This window comes from Nematolebias whitei, chromosome 22, assembly GCF_014905685.2.
Source record: "Nematolebias whitei isolate Nwh7 chromosome 22, NemWhi1, whole genome shotgun sequence".
Taxonomy (NCBI): Eukaryota; Metazoa; Chordata; class Actinopteri; order Cyprinodontiformes; family Rivulidae; genus Nematolebias; species Nematolebias whitei.
Genome location: NC_056519.1, coordinates 18,387,289 through 18,409,260, shown reverse-complemented (window position 1 = coordinate 18,409,260; position 21,972 = coordinate 18,387,289). Strand labels below are relative to the sequence as shown.

The 21,972-nt window shown below is 39.6% G+C and overlaps 1 protein-coding gene across 3 annotated transcripts in view; it reads right to left on the bottom strand.

Annotated features, from left to right (window-relative positions):
• The window catches only part of btbd11a (BTB (POZ) domain containing 11a), a 246,949-nt gene that overhangs the window by 120,827 nt on the left and 104,150 nt on the right, over positions 1-21,972 (bottom strand). Inside the window, exon 4 of one of the 3 annotated variants that reach the window (XM_037696008.1) lies at positions 81-107. The exons of the other annotated variants lie outside the window; for them this stretch is intronic. Coding sequence (XP_037551936.1) covers positions 81-107 — 27 coding nt within the window. The remainder of the gene's footprint in view (positions 1-80; positions 108-21,972) is intronic. 3 annotated transcript variants of the gene reach the window in all.

Here is a 21,972-nt window from a genome sequence, read left to right as displayed (position 1 = left end):
GCCTTCTCCCATTGAGAAGTACCTGGAAAACCAGATGCCTTAACATTCCTTTCAATGGAGAGGACCAGTGGACTCCTCGCTCTCCTGGAATGACCGAGCACCCCAGCCTTGCTCTGGATTAGCTCCTTCTTCACCATTACAGACCAGGTCAACACCCTCATTCATGCAAATTAGGCCCTAATCCATCGATCTAGTGTCCGCTCCAACCTATCATTACTCACAAACAAGACTAACAGATACTTGAATTTCTCTGCTTAAGCTAAAGAGTCAGCTCCTACAAGAGGGAGCACTCCACTTTTCCCAGTTGTGAACCACAGACACCATAAACTAGTTCTAAGTACATGGAATACATTTACTATGTGAATTTATCCCAGCATGGATAAAATTGTGCCTGACGTGTCTTCACATTTGCAGTTTGAGTCTAATGAGGTCCCTGTCTGTCAATGAGGCTCAGAGAAAAACAACAACAAACCTCTTTAATCAAGTGTTAGCAAGCATTGTACAACACTCCGTCTACCTTTAATGCTGCAGCCTGTGGGATCAAGCCTCCAGCTCTGATGCCTTTTCTACTTTAGGGACCCCGAAGAGGCAGCAAAATGACTGATTTGATTTGAAAGTAAATCAGGACAGCTTAGGCGAGCCGAGAGGAACAATTGGGAATAATCTTATTTCACTGCAGAGTCTGAATACCCTTTCTTCCCAAAGCCTTGCTTTCTTTTTGCCTCTTAAAGGGACGCTACAGTAGTGCTTGAGCAGCCACTTCATCTTTTGTTGTTTGATGTCTTTTTATTAAACCATAAATCCATGTCTCGTTTAGTAAAAGAACAAGAAAAAGTATTTTTTTCTTCCTTTTCATAGCAGGAAAATTCAATCTTATCTCTCTTCCTGCAGAGTCACGATGCAGAGAGGTGGTCCAGCTGATCTGCTGGATTTCCTCCACGTGCTGGATCAAATCCAGGAGCTGTAGTTATTAAACTCTCTTTTGTCCTTTCTCACTTTTGGCACGTTTGTTTGTTAAAAGAGCCTCTGCGAATTCACCTGATTTCACACGAGTCAAGGACACCATCTAGGTTATGTAACAGACGAAGATGCTGCATAGGTGGAATAAACTCAACCACCCAGCCAGGGGAGTACACAGATATATAGTTCCATTACTCAGAGACCTCCAAAAGGAGTATTTAGTCACAAAAGCATAAACCCTTAGAAGCCTCTTATCTCCCCCCCTCCCCCACAACACCTGCACCAAGGCTACAGCTTTGCCAAAAACTTTCCGAGGCTTTTTTCTATTTTTAAAGTCTGCGACTTCAATGGTAAATAACAACAAGGGGATGCCAGCAGAGTATTGTTATGCTGTGACTTTGCTTCTGCAGGATTATGTGTCCACATTTTTTTCTGAGTGCCAGCATCTTATTTATTTATTTATTTATTTATTTATTTACTTACTTATTTCAGATTTTTCAAAAAGAAGCAGTGAGTGGGTGAGAGCCAAAGCTTGAGCAAAAAAGAAAAACCCATTACGTTTTTGTGCATTTCTGTTTTTTTTTTTTTTTTTTGATAAATGTGAAATAGAGCGCTGGCTGTTTTAAGATGTGCTACAAAGGCATTCTGTTGACATTACAAAGCAAAATGCCTAAAATAAAAGTTTGAAAGGGACATTTTGCCTTCTTTCCACAGGTTGACACAAGTTTTAAACTAGAAATAAAATGTTTCAAATTGCTTTGATCAAACTGTTGGGACATTACACAACCACAAAACTGTTCTCAGGACTGTATTAAGTCTTCTATTCATTAAAACAGTTTTTAAGTGGAGAAAAATCTCAGTATTATGATGCTCTGCTTCATGCATGAGCTGTACAATTCTTTCATGAAATAAAATTAAACTCAGTCACCCTTAAATAACGTTTTAATGGTACAAAATCAAACATGAGAGCCCAGACAAGCACACTCATATAAAGTTCACTATTATGACAGATGACTGTGAAAAAATAGCAACATATCTTCTTAAATACCTAAATTTTACATTTACCATATTTTTCGTACTATAAGGCGCATTAAGCGAAACAAAACAGTCCGATAAGTCAAACTTTATTCAACTCATTCCCAATAACCACATAAAATTGGTTCAAGGTCAGTGAACACAACTAGAATTCATATAAGGCTCACTGTCAATTTCTGAGAAAACTAAAGGATTTTAAGCGTGCTTTATAGTCTGAAAATATAGTAATTTGTAACCTAGACAATTGATAATTGTTTGCTTTTTGGCACAGTCTTATGAAACAGTGAAAATAACAAAACAACCTGCAGATAAATAATAGTAAAATGCTGAAGTGATAGGATTGCTGTTGCACGGTGCAGTTTTCAGAGCTACGAGGAAGTCAAAAGATTATTGCCACGGTGCAGAATTAATCTCTTTTTACTCCAAAATGTAGCAAAATGAAGCATCCAAGCCATACATTTACACTTTCTGTACAATAAACTTATAAATAACAAGTAGAAACTCCATTTTTGATTGTTTTTACAGTTGCTATGGGTTAATTTAGCTGTACGCTCACATAAAAATAAAAAAATGAAACATGTGCCAGATGAATACATGCAGGAACCCTTTTAGATATTTACAGATGCAAAACTTACAGGCTAAATCGGACACTGATATCACCATGGCAACCTGAGCTCCCAGCTGATGGACATCTGATGTTCAGCAGCCTCTCTCATCTCTGTTCTGTTTACACAGCTTGACAGATTCAGTTAAAACTTTCTGCAGTTAGTAAAGGACAAAGTATGGGTCATTTCAGCAATTCCACAGCACCTCCTGCAGAAATGACAACATGGTGTCAGCTATGAAATTCCACCACACTGTGAGGTCATCCCTGACTTGAGGAACGTGACGTTTGTAGCTCAGGTAGTTAATTAGCTGATTAGGGTATGATACCACAAGTTTATAATATTGAACCTCTTCACAATATTCTAATTTTTTTTAAAAGAGTTTTGGTTTTTCATTATCTGTAAGCCATAAACATCAAAATTACAAGAAATAAAGGCTTGAAATATTTCACTCTCTGTGTAATGAATGAGTTTCACTTTCTGACATGATTGACAAAAACAAGAACTTTTTCATGATATTCTAATTTTTCTTGATGCGCCTGTATAATCCTGTCAATTCTGTACTAAACATTTATTGCAGCACACATTTTATGATATTGGGCCTGCAGCTGAAATGTCTCAAGGTGCACTAGAAATGCTAAAGCTAGCTTTTTCTGCTAATGCTTATGCTTACAGATAACAGCATTCAATATAAATAACTGCATAATATGAAACTGATGGTGACAGAAAGTTTTTTAAATACTGTTTGCTAAACTATAATAAATATTTTACATTTGGACTTGTTTAGTGATATCAGCAATTCATTTAGCTCACAAGGCTAATTCATAGTTTACAAGACGTCAAGATATTTATTGTCATTGTTGCAGTTATGTGACCAAAACTGTTTTTTGTTCTTGCACCACCTTGGAAAAACAATTTGGTGTACAATCAGGGTTTACCAGGTGTTCCTGTTACAGTTTAATGTCCATTAAAAAAAAACATCTTACAACCACACCAGAGAGAACAGATGTCTTACATTTTGTGAAGTCTGTATCAACGTTCGACAAACCCTTTAGCTTGTCAGTCTGGTCAGAAATAAATATATTTTTTACAACCTCAGATAGCTCAACAGGTGACTGTTGGTAATCTTTCCACGAAACCCTACTTTGACTAATCAAAACTTTTGTTTTAATACATTTACATTTTTTTCCTCACTCGCTCTCGAGCAAGACGGATGCTTTTCTTCCCTCTCCTGTCTCCTTCCTGCTTTTTTGCTCTCTGTAACGGAGCTTCTATTTACACATCTTCTGAATCATAAACTACTGTCATGCATCTGGTCAGCTGGACTTACGTAATTGATAAAAAAATTTCAACCAAGCGATAGGGTCCTAGAGAACCCTCATGCCCCGCTGAGATGCACAAGGCAGGGTATGTCATGGATCCGTGGTGAGACTGGAAATTGATGCGCCTTTCTGTATTGTCTCAGGAGGACACCGAAGATGTTTATATAATTGGAATCACAATACCAGGGTTTCTGCTTTATGGCACCATCGGATACCTATGTTATCGGCTATTTAAGAATACGGCAGCGGCAGTTTTGGCCATGGCAAAAGTGCCGAGTCTGTGTGAAGGTTTGGCTCGTGCTTTGAGTACTCAAAATCAGCTGATTTACAAGCTCAGCTATAAAATGGAAGCGATTTGTGAGAATTGCAGGCCACATGCGGCTTCTGGGACTCGCCAGCATGTTGGGGACGACCTTGGAGGGAGCTAATAAGCATGGACCAGTGGAATGCCCACAAATCTGGACATTTTGGATCATCAAAAGTACCAGCAGAACTCAAGGCTGACAAGAAATACAGTCTGCCTGGGAAAAAATCAACAACTGTGGCTTATCTGAATCTGACTCCTCCGTTCGGCTTTGAAATAGGCCAACTTATCAAATTTCTCCTGGGATATGTGTAAACTAAGGAAGGCTCTGCTCTATCCGCACCCCCCCCCCCCACCCCCACCACCACCACTCCAGCCCCTGAGAACTTCTGTGAATGCTTATCAGAGCTGTACCAGCTGACACCAACATCTTATCAGGACTATGGTGCTATCTGGAAGTGCTTCATGGACAAATCTCACCGTATTGTCATCAAATGTATATGTAATGTGTTTATAAATGTGCTTGCTGGAAGAGTTTTTTGATGTCTTAAATCCTGTCCTGATGGGACAAGGTGTGAAGAGATCTTTTTTTTAATACCACTATCCTGTCCTCATGGCCTTTTCCCCTTTTCTATCTAAAGAATAAGGGGCCACACTCTCAGGAGCAGTAGAAATGTGCACTCCGTCTATCGAACATAATCTCACTGTACTGTACTAAAGGTGCAACGAAGATAAAGCTTATTCTGATTCTTACACCTTCATCTCAGTCAATTTTTTTTAAGATGAGTTTTGATACAACTACAGGAAGGTGATCAAATTATAAAAGTGTTCCTTTCCATTTAAATGTGTAACCCATTTGTTTTGATGGACCACAGAAAGATGTCATCTGGATCTCGATTTCCACGCACCTTCCTGACGCCATTCAGGTAATTTTTTCAGTTCCTTCAGTCTCCACTTTTTGCTGCTCTGATTCACTTCTGCTCTCTGAGTGTTATTGTCGGGAGCAGCAGGAAGACGTTTTCAGTGGAAAAGCTCTAAAAGCTCGAGGCTTGCTCAGCTAAAAAGAAAAAAAAACAACTGGTATTTCTTGCAGTTGTCAAGATTTAAAAATGGAAAATCGGTAAAAACGTTTCCTATTTTCCTCGAATTATAAAAACTTGCATAAAATAATCGTCCATATTTGCTTTCCAAACTTTTCAACCAAATAGTTGCAATAAAACAGCAATAATTAATTAAACAAGTTAAATAAAGCAAAAGCTCAATACAAGCAGGATATTACTAATTACTGATTTGAGCATACTTGAGTTTTCATCTGATTTATGCACAACACGTCAAACTAAAATTAGCTGTGTGATAGCTTCTTATGAGATGAAGCAGGAAGTGTGGTTCTCTGAGCAGAGCGTAGCTGGAAGGCTGGTGGCTTCTCGTTCAGACTAATGAACGGATTTCAAAGACGACATAAAAAAAACGCAGAGCTACTAAAGAATTGATGGCTCAGTGATGTTCAAATGTTTGACTTGTTAGATGAATAGATTGTGCTAAACCTCCATCGACAAGATCAAGGATTCAGGGAAAAGAACAAAAACAGTCCAACCCTCAAGAGATTTACAGTCTTTTTAGCACATGGAGTCTTTCTACATGAAGAAACTGAAACAAACACAAAAACATATCTGAGGCAGCTGCGTCCTGGAACAAGACAAAATGTGTTTTCTGCATCACATGTTCTCTAAAATCAATGTAGGTCCAGAAATGCAAATATAGTCCAAAATATGTTCAAATACTTCACCAAATGTTTTTATTAAAGACCTAAGACCTTGAGTTTACCAATCCTGGGGCCTTAAGACTTGTGTGGATTTCCTACTGAAACATGGCACACACTTACATCAAGAAAACAGTGCACACAGATAAGTCCAGGTTTATGAAACTGTGCACAAGCATGAATCCAGGCACATTTCCAGGCACATTCCCTTTGTACAACCCAATCAATGTGGAATTGAGCACACATGTAGGGAATATCCAACTCCTCCCTTGACATGCCTCTATACGCAAAATAAATTTAAATATGCCCTACCTGAGGAATCTCCTCTTTGCACCATCTTAAAGCATGTCTACATGCGGGGGCAATAGAAACTGCACGGAATTTGAGTTGGAGACGTTTCTAAATGAAGTACCATCTCGTAAAAACATACTGCCTTCTGGCATTAGCACCAAGCCCAAGGGGAGTGCATGGGACAATGTGTGCGAAGCTGTAAATGCTGTGGGGTCAGAGCAGCGCACACCCGCAGGAACTAAGATAAAATGGTCAGACATCAAGGTGGATGTGAAGTGGAGGACGCACATTGCCACTTTGGCTACACTGGTATTGTAAATGAATGCAGCAGTGCACCGGAGAAAGACTGAGGCATTTTGCACTTTATGCATGTGTTCATTGACATAACTACTATGCACACAGAGATAATCAGGGACTTGGTAGAACGCTCTAAACTGTAGTTTCACCAGCAAAAAACAGAAGTCACTCAATTGAACCACCGATACGGAGAAGACAGGATGAAATGTGAGGTTGCACAGGCTCCATACACATCAGAGGGATTAATATTAGATGATTAAATGGATTTACTCACCAAGAAGCCACCCATCCCGCACTGTGCCAGCTTATAGTCTGTATCCAACCATGCTGTTCATTAGAATGAATGTATCGTACGTTGAACCAGGCCACCTTGCCACATCGTTGCTGTTGCACGTCACATATAATTTGCACATTGATTAAATGGAAATGCTTCCTGTTAACATGAACATATTCATCCTGTGATGGTGCTTTTGTAGCAATGTGTGTGCAGTCGATAGCTCCAATTACATTAGGAAAACTGGCTGTCGCTGCAAATTGCTCTTTAATGTTGGCCTGTTCAACTGCATTGTAGGGAATTTGATACACCTGGTTGACATACGGATAATTCTATCCCACACAGCTGGCATGCCTCAGCTCAGGGTGGACTTGCACAGTCCTGATCGGTCTGCCAGCTCCCTCTTGAACATCCCTGTTGATAGGAACTCCAGTGTGGTCAGCAGCTGTATGTGCACGGGCAGCGCATGGCTCCTCGCTGTGTCTTGCTCTAAGGCTAGCCGCAGTTTCAAGCACAGTTTCAACAGGATTGGCCTTGGAAGAATAAAACGGCTGATACGCCAGTTGTTATCACGGGCCTGAAAATCCTCTCTATCTCTAAATGAACGCTCTCTGCATATTTCAACATTTGCTTTCCTCTAATAAGACTAAAGCCATTGCTGCTTTCTGCACCACTCTGTGCATGTTTTTATATCCACTCATCTAATTGGATACATGTGGATGTATTAATTGCTCATCATTAGGGGTTGAATGTCTACATAAATTTTTAAACTCCACATTATCAAAATAAAACTTGAGTAGAAGTCGAGTAGTTGATGACGTCATACGATCTCAAGATGAAAAAATAAAACCGCAAAATAATACAAAAAAAAGGACCAACAAAACATTGGGAGAGTATATTATGCTTCTACAATTTATCATACTGCAAATAAGTCACAGGAAAACCAAAACTATTAGTTATTATTATTATTATTATTATTATTATTATTATTATTATTATTATTAAGCAGCAAAAGTGAAAGAAACGTGCGTCACGTCAAAAACAAAACTAAAAACAGTGGGGCAGACAATAACCCTGCACCACCGCCCGCAGTGATGTGCATTAGGTTTAGTTTTAGAGATTAATATGTTTATAGTTTTTTATGGGTTTAGAGATTAATATTTTTTGCTATATGTTTGTGAAACAAGGTCAGAGGAAGCTGGTTCTGGTTCGGTCATTGGACCCAGTGTTACACCATATTTTGTGACCTGCAACAGTGCATGCAACACCACCCCCTATGGTCACAATATGCGGTGGTCACAGAAAATGGTATAACACCGGTTCGCAACAAGCTCCAACCAGTCAGGAGCTTGATTAATTTTCTGTTTCCTTATGGTAGTTGAACCAGAAGATTCATCTTTAGTGAAATATTTCCAGACTATTGATGCATTTCGACCTGTTTGCCAAGACTGGACCTGATCCGCTCAGTCCATCTGCTGGGAAGAATCCATTTGGTAGCTTCTACTAGTAGCCCGGTGCGGATCACGTGACACAATAACGTCACTGCGAATACTTGACGTGAAATTCAAAAACTCGATAAATGTCCCAGGAATCGACATGTCGATTACTCGAGTAGTCCATTAAAGCCCTGCTCATCATGTGTGTCCGGTGTGTACAATACTAGTTTTCACATCATTAACAGTTTCCCCAGTATCACCTCCAAGTGTTGCCAATGGACCAATAACCATAGAAACGTGTGTACACCAGCCATGAAGTTGGTGTGGGGCTGTGCACATTTCTATGGTCATTTCATTCTTCATACATCTGAGGTTTTGCCTGAAAGAGGGCGTACACACCCTTTGTACACGAGGCCCCCTGCCCCTCAAAGTATATGGCTAATAAAACATAAAAAGACATGATTTACAAACTTTTGAAGAACTTAATCAGAGGTTGAGAAAATTATTTTGCATTTAAAACATGGAGGATAGTGAGGGTTTATATAAAATATGCTTTTAAATAGTCAACAACCAGCTTTTGGAAAGCTTTTGTGAAATGCATATTTAAGATTTTCATATTTTTGTGAAGCTCCAGCACTGAATTAATAAACAATCCCACATCATCTTACTACCACCATCGTGCTAAATAGCTGGCAAGATTTTATTTTTTAGGGTTGAAAATTTCAGTTTTAGTCTACCCAGTAGTTCTGTGGTCAAAAAAAGATTTCCGTTTATAAAATTACCCAACAGAAAGCTGTTATGTCCACATTTCTGTACAAAACAATGCAGGAGCTTTAATTATTCTGGTCAGAAAGCAATAAGTGAGATAAAGAAATCAGCCCTAAAGATTTAGTTTTTAAAGTATAGGTTACCTTAAAAAGGTGATTTTGTTTACGACTTTGAGTCCAAGATGATAAAGAAAAGAGCAATATTTATATAACAGAAATATTCTAGAGATATTTAGATGCAGTTTCTGTATCAGTGAGGGGACACATTGACTTTAACTCAAACTGCATCACAGAATGTGGTAAAAACAGATCAGATCTTAGTCTCCATGAGGTAACTGACAAGAGTAAAACCTTCCCGTTTGACTACCGTACTTACCGCCGTACACGTTGCACCGCCATATAAGTTGCATCAGTCCAAAAATGTCTAATAAAGTGGAAAACATAAATAAGTCACTTCACCGTATAAGTCGCATCTTGCGTTTGTTATACGTCACTGCTGACCCCCCAAAAACGTGGGCTGGTGTTGTGCCAAAAATTGATTGGCTGCCAAATTGCAGCTGCGTGAGCATGTACGGGAGGACTTTAACAAGAATTTAACAAGATCAACACTTAAAAACAATTATTTCTTTGCTCGACATTATAGCAAATGTGTGTCTCAGTTGAACTTTTCCTTAATAAATGAGAGACGAAGGTGACTTGGTATGCCAAGCCAAGTGCCTCATTAATAGCCACTTTTACCTATTAATGAGACACTTGGCTTGCCACATTAGTCGAGGGCCATCTAGTGGCTCAAAATGCTAATGTTTAATATTTTCTATGTCAGAATGAATGAAATCGTCAGAGCTCACCCAAAAATTGTGTAATAAATATGAGGGAAAAAAAACAAATATGAAGGTGGCCTCTATGGCAAGCCAAGTGTCTCATTAATAGCCACTTTTACCTATTAATGAGACACTTGGCTTGCCATAATGCTCGAGGGCCCTCTAGCAGCTGCAAATGGTTTTTCATGTCAGAATGAATGAAATTGTCAGATCTCAGCCAAAAAATTGGGTTATAAATATGGGAGGGAAACGTATATTAATTGCTTCAGTGAATAAGTTGCATGACTTACATCCATCCATCCATCCATTTTCTTTACCCGCTTATTCCATTTTTGGGTCACGGGGGTCGCTGGTGCCCATGTCCAGCAATCACTGTGCGAGGGGTGGGGTACACCCTGGACGGGTCGCAAGTCCATCACAGGGCCACATAGAGACAAACGAGACAAACAACCATTCACTCTCTCACTCACACCTAGGGACAATTTAGAGTTACCAATCAGCCTAACATGCATGTTTTTGGTCTGTGGGAGGAAACCGGAGTACCCGGAGAAAACCCACGCATGCACGGAGAGAACATGCAAACTCCACCCAGAAAGGCCCCTGGACCGGGGTTTGAACCAGGGACCTGCTCGCTGAGAGGCAGCAGCTCTACCAGTTGTGCCACCGTGCTGCCCTTGCATGACTTACAAATTTTTGCAAAATGGTGCGACTTATACGCCGGCAAATACAGTATATCTGATGTTACAACATTCTGATTGTAAAAGCTTAAGGCTTCTTCATCCAGAGATTAAGAAAAAATATATACATTTTAGTACAAATATAGGCTTGAAATCTGATTTTGTTCTGTTTTAAATTTATGATTGCAATGAGATCCTTTTAACTTTTATGTTTATCAAATTACTCAGCATAATGAAACATTTACGTACGGCTTTAAAAGTTGAATATTACCTTAACGTTCGTGGTCACAAAATGTGCATAAAGCACTGATTGGTAGTGGGCATTTGTGAAATGTGCTTGCTGCTGGAAATAAAATTTTCCACTGCTCATGGAGGGAGTCAGAGCTTCAAATTAACACAGGGTGACTTAAAAACAACAAACTTTAAAAAAAAAAAACTTATTTAGGACAGTTGCTTTCCCCAAAACACACATTTTACAATCTTCTTTCTTCCATTTAGGCTTTAAGGAGCACACAGCTCTAAAAGTCTGTATGCACACTCACTGTGTTGTGTTGCTGAGTGTGACGGGGAACTCCAGCTTATGTAACACAATCCAATTAGGAAGCCTGCTCAGTCGGAGAAGCTGCCGGCTGAAAAAAAAAGCTGGTTTTTTTCTACATTTGTGGTCATTTTTCAGCTGCAGAAATGAACAGGAAGCCTGGCTGTCTGGTGTGTCGTGCAACTGACCTCATCCACTTGTTTGGCATCAGATATACAGAGATCATCCATAAATATACACGGAGCAAACCAAGACTGCGGTAGATGCAGCTTAGCTCGCTACGCAGTCTGTGAAACCCACGTACAGCGACGCAGTTCTGGGGTCACAGCAAACCCAAAGTGGGTAAATAAAGCAGCGAGCAGTCATGATGAGGAGCCGCTTTCACCACATGATGTGTAATTTTCTATCATTTACTCAAACCAGAGGACATTAAAACGAAACTCCTTCTACATTACTCTAAAATATACAGTTTTGAGAAAAACATCCACTCCAAATCAAACTTATTATGATAACCTTTTTGAATTGTTTCAATTTTAGGTGGTTTGATGCAATATTTATATACTGAGAGGGTGAATATATGAACACCTTGTTTTTAATGAGGTGAGCCTAACTCCTTTGTCGCATCAGATTAGGAGTTTGTTTTTGCAGCTGGAAGGGCTTAAATTTTAATCGCTCTTCAGAGGCATCCTTCTCAAACAAGTGCAGATCACAAAAAATGTACGATTGCTGATGCAAATTCGCAACAAACACTGAAAGCTGAAGCTTCCTGTAATCAGGGTCAGCAAAATCTAGACTCCGTGCTTAAAAGTGAGTCCCAGAATCCAGGAAGACAGATGTTTTTTTTTTAATCATTCATGCACAGAGAACGCGAGCGACTCGTGATGGACCATAGCTGGACCCCTAATGGGAGTCAGTTGGAGTCAGACATCCACAGGAGGAACGAGGAGCAATCAGCTCAGATTCACACCTGCTGCCAGTTTCTTGAAGAACCTTCATCCTAAGAAAAAGCTGCCAAGTTCTACTTAATTATATATTTATTTATTGCTGCAAAGTAAAAAAAGAAACCTGGATTTTAATGCACAAATGCCTCAAAAAGCACAAAAGTAAAGTCTGCTACTGTTTTACCAGTGTCTCTTTGAGTCAAAATAGAGATGCACAATATTGGCTTTGTGGCTGATATCCGATAACCAATACCAATATTTTTTTCTCTAGATCTACTTACAGAGACTACACAGCTTTCTCTGCTGTGGAACTAAAATACTACATTATTCTGCATGGTCTTTGTCTATTTGGCCTGCTACCAAATGCAGATGTCAAAAAGGGGCTGAAAATGAGGCAACACTTCAATGTAGATTATGTTTAATGTCAAATTTATTCATGACATGTACTCTCTCTAACACAATGACAACACTCGAACAGTCATGCAAAAACAGCGCCTTTTATATATATATTTATATGTAATATATAAACAGTGCCTTTTATATCGGTTAGTTATTTTAGTGGAATGGCCGATGTCCGATATTTACCTTTATCGCTAATATCAGCCAATACCGATACCATGCCGATAATATCGTGCATCCCTAAGTCAAACACATCTTGTAACGTTGCATGAGAATTGTGCACAGCGTTACTTTAAATATTTTACTCAAACTCAAATAAACTGTCTTTTCTCAGCATAAGATGATATCTGGCTACATCCCAACTGCAGATCTTAAGATTCATATAATCATTTAAATTGGACAGCCATCAGACTCCAGAGTGAAACCAGCCACCAAGGAGCACAAGCCAGTATATTTCTTATGCTGGTCCCAAGCCCAGGTAAATGGTGAGGGTTGTCACGAAGGGCATCCAACAAATAACACTTTCACCAATACAAACATGCGAGCCTGTCCAAGATGACTCCCTGTGGTGACCTCTGACAAGAAGATTAAACTCCAGCGTGATTAATCTGCAACCCTAAATTGACCCACATACACAAATTCAACACTCTGTGTAAATATAGATGATAAACATGTCAGAGGGTGCGGGTCAGTTCTGAAATGCCACCTTGATTATTATATGCCATGTTTGTTTTGTCCTGAGTTTATGATTTTGCTGCGACTGCATCCCTTCAAAAAAAACATTAGCCATGATTTAGTCCCACACATGAAACTGATCTGGGCTGGATTTTCAAAACATCTGATTTGTGACATTCAGACTGTTGTAAAAAATAAAAGAATAAAAAATAAATCAGATATGGGCCACTTTTGTCTGATCGTTAATATTGTGTTAGTCTAAACCTGGCATGAAAAACATTATGCATTCTTTTGGACTCAGGGCCTTTCGTTGGTTAAATTGATCATTCATTGTTCAGTTCAAGCAGAATTGTTCACATTTTGTGTTTTGATGGAGTTAAAGCATTTGTAGATTTTCTTTGACATTCAGACTATAAGTTGCACTTAAAATCCTTTAATTTTCTCAAAAATCCACAGTGAGTCATATAATCAGGTGCACCTTATGTATTAGTTCTGGTTGTGCTTAGATTTTATGTGGTTATTGTGAATGACTTGAATAAAGTTTGACTTATCCGACTGTTTTGTTTCGCTTAATGCTCCTTATAGTCAAAAAACAAAAAAAAAGGTATATCGCTAAAAAAAAAAAACACATAATTTAATGGTTTTGAACAGGTTTCCAACAATTGATAAGTTAATTTTTAAGAAGCTCAAGTTGTATTTTAGAACATATTTTGGCTTCTTTTTAAAAAAAAAAAAAACATTTCAGCAAAATAAAAACGAGAAATGAAAATAATTGTTGTTTTCAGATAAGCTTTAGGTTTATTAAGCTCAATCATCCAGGTGGATCACAACAAAAAAGGTTAAATCCTGAACAATTAATTGCATTTGCAATAATATCGTGATATGCTAAAACAAGATTTTCTAATCACAAAGGCTGCGATTTGACTGGTCATGTGATCTGGTTACGTGATTTGCGAGTGAGCGGAACAAAGTAGAGCAGGGAGCGGGAGAAGTCAACACTGCGCTTTAACTGGTTGCACAATGGCGTCAGGCTCGACAGAAGCTGATACATCTGAAAGTTTGGTACCAAAGAGGAGCAGCACGTCCGTTGTTTGGAATTATTTTGGCTATAAAAAAGAAGACGCTGCACAATGACATGTATTGTGCAGAACCTGCCTTGCTGCTGTTGCTCCCTCTCGAGGTAACACCACAAATCTTTATCAGCACATAAAAAACACCATAAAGCCATTTATGATAGTTGCATGACTAGAATACCAACGACCAGTGCTTCAACTTCAAGTAAGCAAAGTACCAGCCGACAGGGATCACTGACCGAACTGTTTGAAGGTTTTACTCCGTACGAACACAATTTGAAACAGCATGTGGAAACAACTCGAGCGATATGTTACCCCTTAAAGAAGGAAAACAGTAAAAGACAATGACCACAGGAGACCGGATCGCTTTTCACACTATTTTTGCACAACCTTTTTAACTGTAAATTAGTTGAACTATGTTTTTAAAAACATCCAAAACAAGTGTTTAACGTTAAATGCATTTAACAGTTTTAAGCATTTTTACTCTTAATTATTTAAGTGATACGATACGATTTAGGAGCAAAGTCAAAACTACCTTTTTAAAACATGAAATAGAAATATTTCCAATCAAAATAATGAGAAAAACACATTACGTGTACTAACTGCACACAAATTATAAGCAAGGCAGTACATCACTCTTATTTAAACAAATCGAACTGCTGCACGCCACAGTGGGACATGAGGTCTCCTGCCGCTAGCAATAACGCTAACTTAGCTGAATACTTCTCGTGCGGCATAAAAGCACCAAACAAACGAACTCTGCGATGCAAAACGAACCAAACCCATATGCATACGTGGCTAGTCTACATCCACACGTCATTCTCTTAACTCGAGCAATAACAGAGTTCATAGCGAAAGATATGATGGCCATTAATATAGTGGGTTTACAGCTTTGGTACACACAGTGGATAAGTGGTACAGGATGCCCTCGCGCATACATATTAGCCAAATTGCTATCCCGGAGCTTTACAACAAATGCAGAAACAGAGTTGCAGTGGAGCTGAAAACTGTGGAGTTTTTTACAGATGAGATTTATTGCTTGCGTTTGTTGAAAAATGCACGAGAAGAAGACATTGAAAAATAAATGCATATTAAATTGCAATCGCATTATTGAGGTTAAAAAAAAAAATCGCAATTAGAAAATGTTCAAAAAATCTTTCCACCTTAGTCACCTGGACCAGTTTCCAGTGAGCAACGGGGCGATCGAAACATTTCTCACTTAAAGGAACTGGTCCAGATCACATAATTTAACTTTTGTTGTTACTAAAATAAGGGAACACACAAAAGTCTAAAATATCTGCAGGACGGCTTAAAAAGTGCAGAATGGTAATTCATCCGTTTGTTTTTGACTTGTTTTCCTGAAACACAAACTCTTTTTAAGCTTTTCTCTTTTAAGGTCAGAGAATCTTGGTACGAAACCAAAAAAAGCACCATTAAAGTAGCTTTCAGCTGTTTGAAAGATTAATTCACTGCCAGCTCCACACCTCATTATTCACAACACACACACACAGCTGCTGCAGAAGCTGCAGATAGACCCATCCTTTAATGAGACACACACTCTCTCAACCTCTGCATGCACAAAACACTTTCTGTTTGTGTGCTCTTGTTTTATTTGGTGACGAATTCCAGCATTCTTTCAGCTGATTTGAAAAAAGTAAGTATTTTGCCTTTTCTGAAGTGAAAGCATTTCTGTTTTGTAAAAATCTGTTGCAAAAATCCTTATAAATCTCAGCTCTCACACAGGAAATAAAAACACTCTGACATGCTTCGCTTTCCTGGAGCTTAAGGTATGAACATTTCACTTCATTTTACTAATTTGGCCCTTGATACCCAGATGGGTGGAGGTCTTACATAACAAACACACACACTCGCTTTGCAGAAACACAAAAGCTGGAGCGAGGAAAGAACAGCAGTGAGTGAAAACAGCTAATCCCTTGAAAATCTCTGCACATTTTCAGGTTAAAACCCAAATAACCAGGATTGTGTTTTGTCAGAAGTGTCCTATATACTACACTATATTGTACTATACTATACTATACTATACAGTACTTTGAGAAAAGGATGTGTTATTGTAGAATCATGCACGAGGAGAACCAGAGGAGTTTCTGTCCACTTGAGAAATACCAAGCAGCCTCCTCAAGAGATGAGTTTGCAGATACGGATCTATCGCTGCAGGAAACAAATGATCTCGCAGCGACTCTCGGCGGGAGGAGATTAAAAAGTAAAGCGACAAGGTTTGCGGGGCATTTTCTCTTTGAGTATCTCGATAACATCTGATCAATTTTCCGCATATTGCGGCTTAATTCTCTAAATTCAATTTGTTGAAACGTTGATACGAGGCGAGCTGAACTTATCTGAATAAAAAGATCCTCAAAGTGCGTGTTTGCTATAAATCAGGACATAAACTCAAGGACATTTTGTCCACAGGCTCATCGCTACAGGTCTTTTAACATTTCGGCTCAATTTTAAATTATTAAAGATGAGAAATAAGTTTTCATATTTGCTATATGTATGGGGGAGTGGTGGTGAAGAGGTTAGAGAAGGCAAGCCTGTGATTGAAAGGTCACTGGTTTGACTCCCTGGGCCAACATCAAAATGTGGGTGGGAAAATGAAGCACCCACACCTGCCTCCACCCTCTATTGTCCCACTCTGGACCCTTGAGTAAGGCCCTTAACCCCCACCACCTGCTCCCCCAGGCACACCAAGCAGCAGCGCCCTGCTCCACATAGCTATGGTAGCTCGGTGGTCTGTGGTTGCGTCAGGAAGGGCGTAAAAACAATTGCCAAGTCATTGCGCAATGTAGATCGCTATGGCCTAAGGAAGGCAGCAGGCAAGAGAAAACAAAAACATTGCTATAAGTCATTGCATTTATTTTATTTATTTGTTTAATTACCTAACCTACCCCTTCATATATTACAAATCAGATGCACGTCATGAGAAAATTGCATTAAAATAAAAAAAGATCTCGCTCTGAAGCGTTCCTCAGCCAGACGGATTTATTAAGGTTAAAGTCCAGATCAGTCCAGGTTAATAGACTCTTGATTAGATTCAACATCCAGAGGAAGACTGCAGTGAGGTGCGAAAAATCCTTCCTGCCCGTTCAAATCAATCCGGCTAAACTTCATCCCCATTTAAAAAAAAAAAATGGAGAAGTGACTTCTTCTGAGTTGCCCTAAAAATGATGCGACGAGTGAGAGCCAATCAATTTTGAGCTTTATCTCCAGTTTGTGCCAGAAGAAGGCGAGTCCTCAGTACGACAGAACAGTGAGTCATCAAACACAGTGAAATATGCTCTCCATTGTTGCAGACAGCCTCCAATAGTGAACACATGAACCCCCTCAGCCTCTGAAACAAATGTTCCTCTACTAAAACAAAAAAAAATGTTTTATCTGAGAGTGTCACACTCATTTGGATCCACCAGATCCTTCAAGCATCCAAGGTTCTTTATTGTCATTCACATCACACGTGGTGCATGAGGTGGAACGAAACTATGTACATAGGGTCCCAGTTACACCCAACAAACATACAAATTGTAAAGAAAAACGGTAGAAAGATCCAAGATATGAACTAAGAATACACCAAGCACTAATAGTACAAAACAATGCGCCAAAACAATCCTGAGTACGAAACAGAACAAGATGTTAGATATTAACAACCATTTAATGATAAATTCAGATCAAGTTGACAGCAAGAAAAATGAGAAACATGATACAAATAGCGCCAACTGTGAAATCCATCCATCCAAGTTTAAGGGCTTCCTTGGGACCTCATCAATGTGGTCAAACCTCTGAATCACCTCAGCTGGCTCTTGTTCCATGCAGAGGAGCAAAAACTCTGCTCTAAACTCCCCCTGGGGGACAAAGCTCCTCACCATTTCTCCAAAGGTAGCATCTCACAATGCTCTGGATGTTGGTGACTAGTTGGTGAACAGCATTTGCAAGGTCGTCTCCAGAAGTTTTGATTGAGTCTCGGTGTAGGATTCCTGGGTTTTCTCTGTCACACTCACACAGTTGCACCAATCAACCAACTCACACCGCCTGCTGCTGATTGAGAAGGACTGCTCCGCTGGTGTATGAAAGCTCCTGCCGCACACTCTTCCAATGCTGGGACATAAACCATTTGGTAATCAGGTCTCTCTTGTAACTGAGTCCCCGAGACTCAATGGGATTAACCTATATAAATAAAGATTGAATGAATGAATACATGGACAGCCGACTAACAGCTAGTACTAACCACCTGTGATCTTCTCCAGGGACTCCCATGTCTTGTTCATTCGAGTCTTTCCTAAGACCTCCTTGTTTCTTCGTGGTGCTCCTATGGATCAACAGTGTCCCTTCAACTAGCAAACCACAAATACCTCAGCCTGAATCAACCTGCTCCTCACTCCACCGTTACCTCTGCTTGGATCTTCATCTCCTCCCTTGAAAACCCAAGATCTCATCTCTGTCTCCTCCTCGGCTTCTTCTACAAATATAACAGTAAGAAATAATCTACTGTTTGAAAACCATTGCTTCAATATCTATGAGTGAACCAAGATGCTCACCTTGTCCTCGTTTCCCTTCCAGCACCAAATTTGCTGCACCTGTAAATAAAGATCACTTACTTTTTCTGTCGTCCTTCTCAGACTGCTAACTTGGGGTTGACCTTACTGTAAGCATGATAGTCAGAAGGTCACAATCTTAGATCCATACGGTCAGGGTTAGATCAAATAGACCAGCAGTTTGAAAGCTTTGTCTCTGGGTTCAGACCAATAGTCCCATTACTGCACATGAAGCCCCAAGTCATCCATCCTTCTCCTGCACTATCCAGACACAACAAGACACCTGACATGTCCTTCAAGTCCTTCCCTTAAGGACGACTCACACCAACTCAAACATATCAAAGCAGACCATCAGTGTGAAACTTCTCTTCCTACCATCGTTTCTTAAGGGATCAGGAGAAAAAAGAAAAATGTGTTCTTTTCTTGAGAACCCATGCTCTGCAAGCATCTCTATCCTTTTGCCTGTTGTGTCTTATGTGGTCAAGAACAGTTTGTAGTATTCTGGCTCATTTATTCTCCACATCTTTTGAAGGACCAACTATTCGTCTGGTCTTCTGTTCACTCTATGGCAGCTTCTTGCCCTGTACACACCAGGTTACATAGAAAATGGAATCGAGTTTCTGGAAGGTTTTAGTGAAACTAATGTTGTACGTGTTCTGTTTCTGCCTTGTCAGGAAACCTCTGGTATCCACCTGTCAGCTCTGACTCCCACACAGAGGATTAAGGACTGCTCAGCTCCACACCTCAGATATCACACTGTATTTTGGAAGAAGAGTCTGTCGCAGTCTTGTCGATTCATGTAGTTATAGAATAAATCTGCTAAACAGCTTCCCTACGTAGCATCTGCTTCAAGATCTAATCTGTGAGACAGTTTGATTCCCTCAGATTAGAAAATGGACAGATTAGAGGCCAGGTGAACATCTCAGACTCTAATGTGTTCATTGAATCGTTTTAAGGCAGTTTTAGTGTGTGTTACTACAGGGGAAGGGTGCAATTGGTCTTTAAAGATATGAGAGCAGGTGGCAAATGTCACAGTAACAACCATGTGGATTCCTAGAGGCAAACAGAAAGGTGCATAATTTTCTGAAAATCTGCAAATAAGACACGGATTATGCAACAGGGGGCTGAACATTGATAGAATAAGATTAAACTTTTGATTTTCTGATTTAAAGACAATCAGCCACTGACCTGTTGATCTCTATTCATTTGTATTATTCAACATAATTTATGATCCAAGATATGAATCCAATTCATACGTAAACTTTTTAAGTTTTTTTTTTTTTCATGTGCTTTCAAGCAGAGAAGAAGAAGAAGAAGACTGAGAGCAGACAAAGAGGGATTTGGATCTGTAACCACACGGCTCTGTAACTCCAACTCTGGACCTCGCCCTTCGTAGTGAGCTCAGCAAGTCAACAATCAATCTGATCAAAACCTGAAGTCTCACCTCTAAATGACCCCAGCAGCTTCCTTGTTCAAACAGATAAGAGCAGCTCAAAAACCCGACATAATGTTCTTGCTCCAGGTGTTCAGAGATCCTTCTGGTATTCCATGTGGTTTCATATTAGTTTTTACACAAAATAAGAGCAGATATTTGGGGGATAATATAATCCAATCCAACCCAGGTCAGTAGGATTATTTATAGGTCTTTTCAAAATCAGCATGATCATTTACAGATCAGTAAAGATTAAAAAAAGGACTTCTTTATATCACAGTTATAGTTGCCATGTACCTTAAAACTTGCTGCAAACATCCGCCTCTTTCTGAGTTTTCTGGGTACCACTTTACAATAAGGCTTCCCTTATATGTGCTAATAAATAGCTTATAGATACATTATAAATTCCTCTACAAACACTTTATAAATCATTAATAACTGTTTATTATGCATTAATTAAGGGTAACAGAGAGACAAAACTGACCTGTTTCTTGCCAAATCTGTTCACCTATATTTATCATCTAGAGTTGTTATATTAAACATTTCAGACTAAGTTACTACCTTGTAAACACAATAAGAATTTGTAAACCTATTTATTTAGCATATGACATTGTACTTTATCACTGCATTATAAATATCTACAACTAATATTATCCAGATGACCTGACTGACCATTGTTGGATTTTGTACCTGGATGATTGAGCATGAACTTTGATGTCTTGAACCACTTTGGCTGTGGCTGCCTGCATGGGAGGAGTCGACGGGGAAGAGGACGGCCTCCAGAAACCATCTTATCATCAGCTAACTGATTGGTCCACTGTAGGAGTGTACTGGGTAAAACAGTTTGTTTGTGACTTCTCAGCCTGATGAAACCCTTCGGATGGAGGGTGAAACTCTCAACAAAAAAAGAAACTGTCCAGATGACCTGACTGACCATCGTCGGTATCTATAAATTGGTTATTAGCCATCTTGGTACCGTTTTCTGCAACAGCAACATTCTTATTTAACCTCCAAACAGCTGTATTTCTCTTTTTGCAGCTTATACTTAAATAATAATGTTAAACAACCAGCTTATAAAACTCATTCTTTATTCAATACTGCATAGAACGGCAGGATAGCAGAGACTTTAAACAGACGCTAGCAAAGAAGCAATGAAAACCATGTAAACATTTCAACCTTGGAGCTGGATTTCAGCTCCAATGCCAGATGAAGCTGGTTTGTAAAATAACTGACTGAAGTGGTTCATTAAGAGACTGACTAGTATCACAATTTGATGGAGCGACGGTTCTGCCCGATCGTTCTGGGTTCCAGCTTCTGCTGAAAAAAACAAACAAAACAACAACGCTCTGATGTCTTATATAATGCTGAGTGAGCTGCCAGGTGAATTAGAGGCTAGCACTTGACGAGGAAAATGTTTATAAAGCCAACATTGGCCTGCAGAAAGAGACATCCTCATCAGCAGATCTGGAGCGTTGCCACGGTCAGGTGGGGTCACAAGGGGGGGGGGGGGGGGGGGGTGTCTTTAATCAGAGGCATGCTTCCTTTATTCCCATCCTTTCATGTGCTCAGAGTCGAGTGTGGTGCACATGAAAGGAAACACGCAGCGATCTCAGCCGTGCTGCAGCAGGAGGTGAGTTTGACTCGCGCAGCGTGGAAAGAAAAGATTGAGCTGATACCCACAGCGGTGACCATGTTTGTTCTGCCGGAATGGGAAACACGGTCAGGGCAGACGAGAGAGGAGGGGAGTGAAATGAAACTCAGCTGCAAGATTCAATCAAGGATTGTGTTTACTTTTTGGACAGTTTGCCTGAAAATACTCATAATC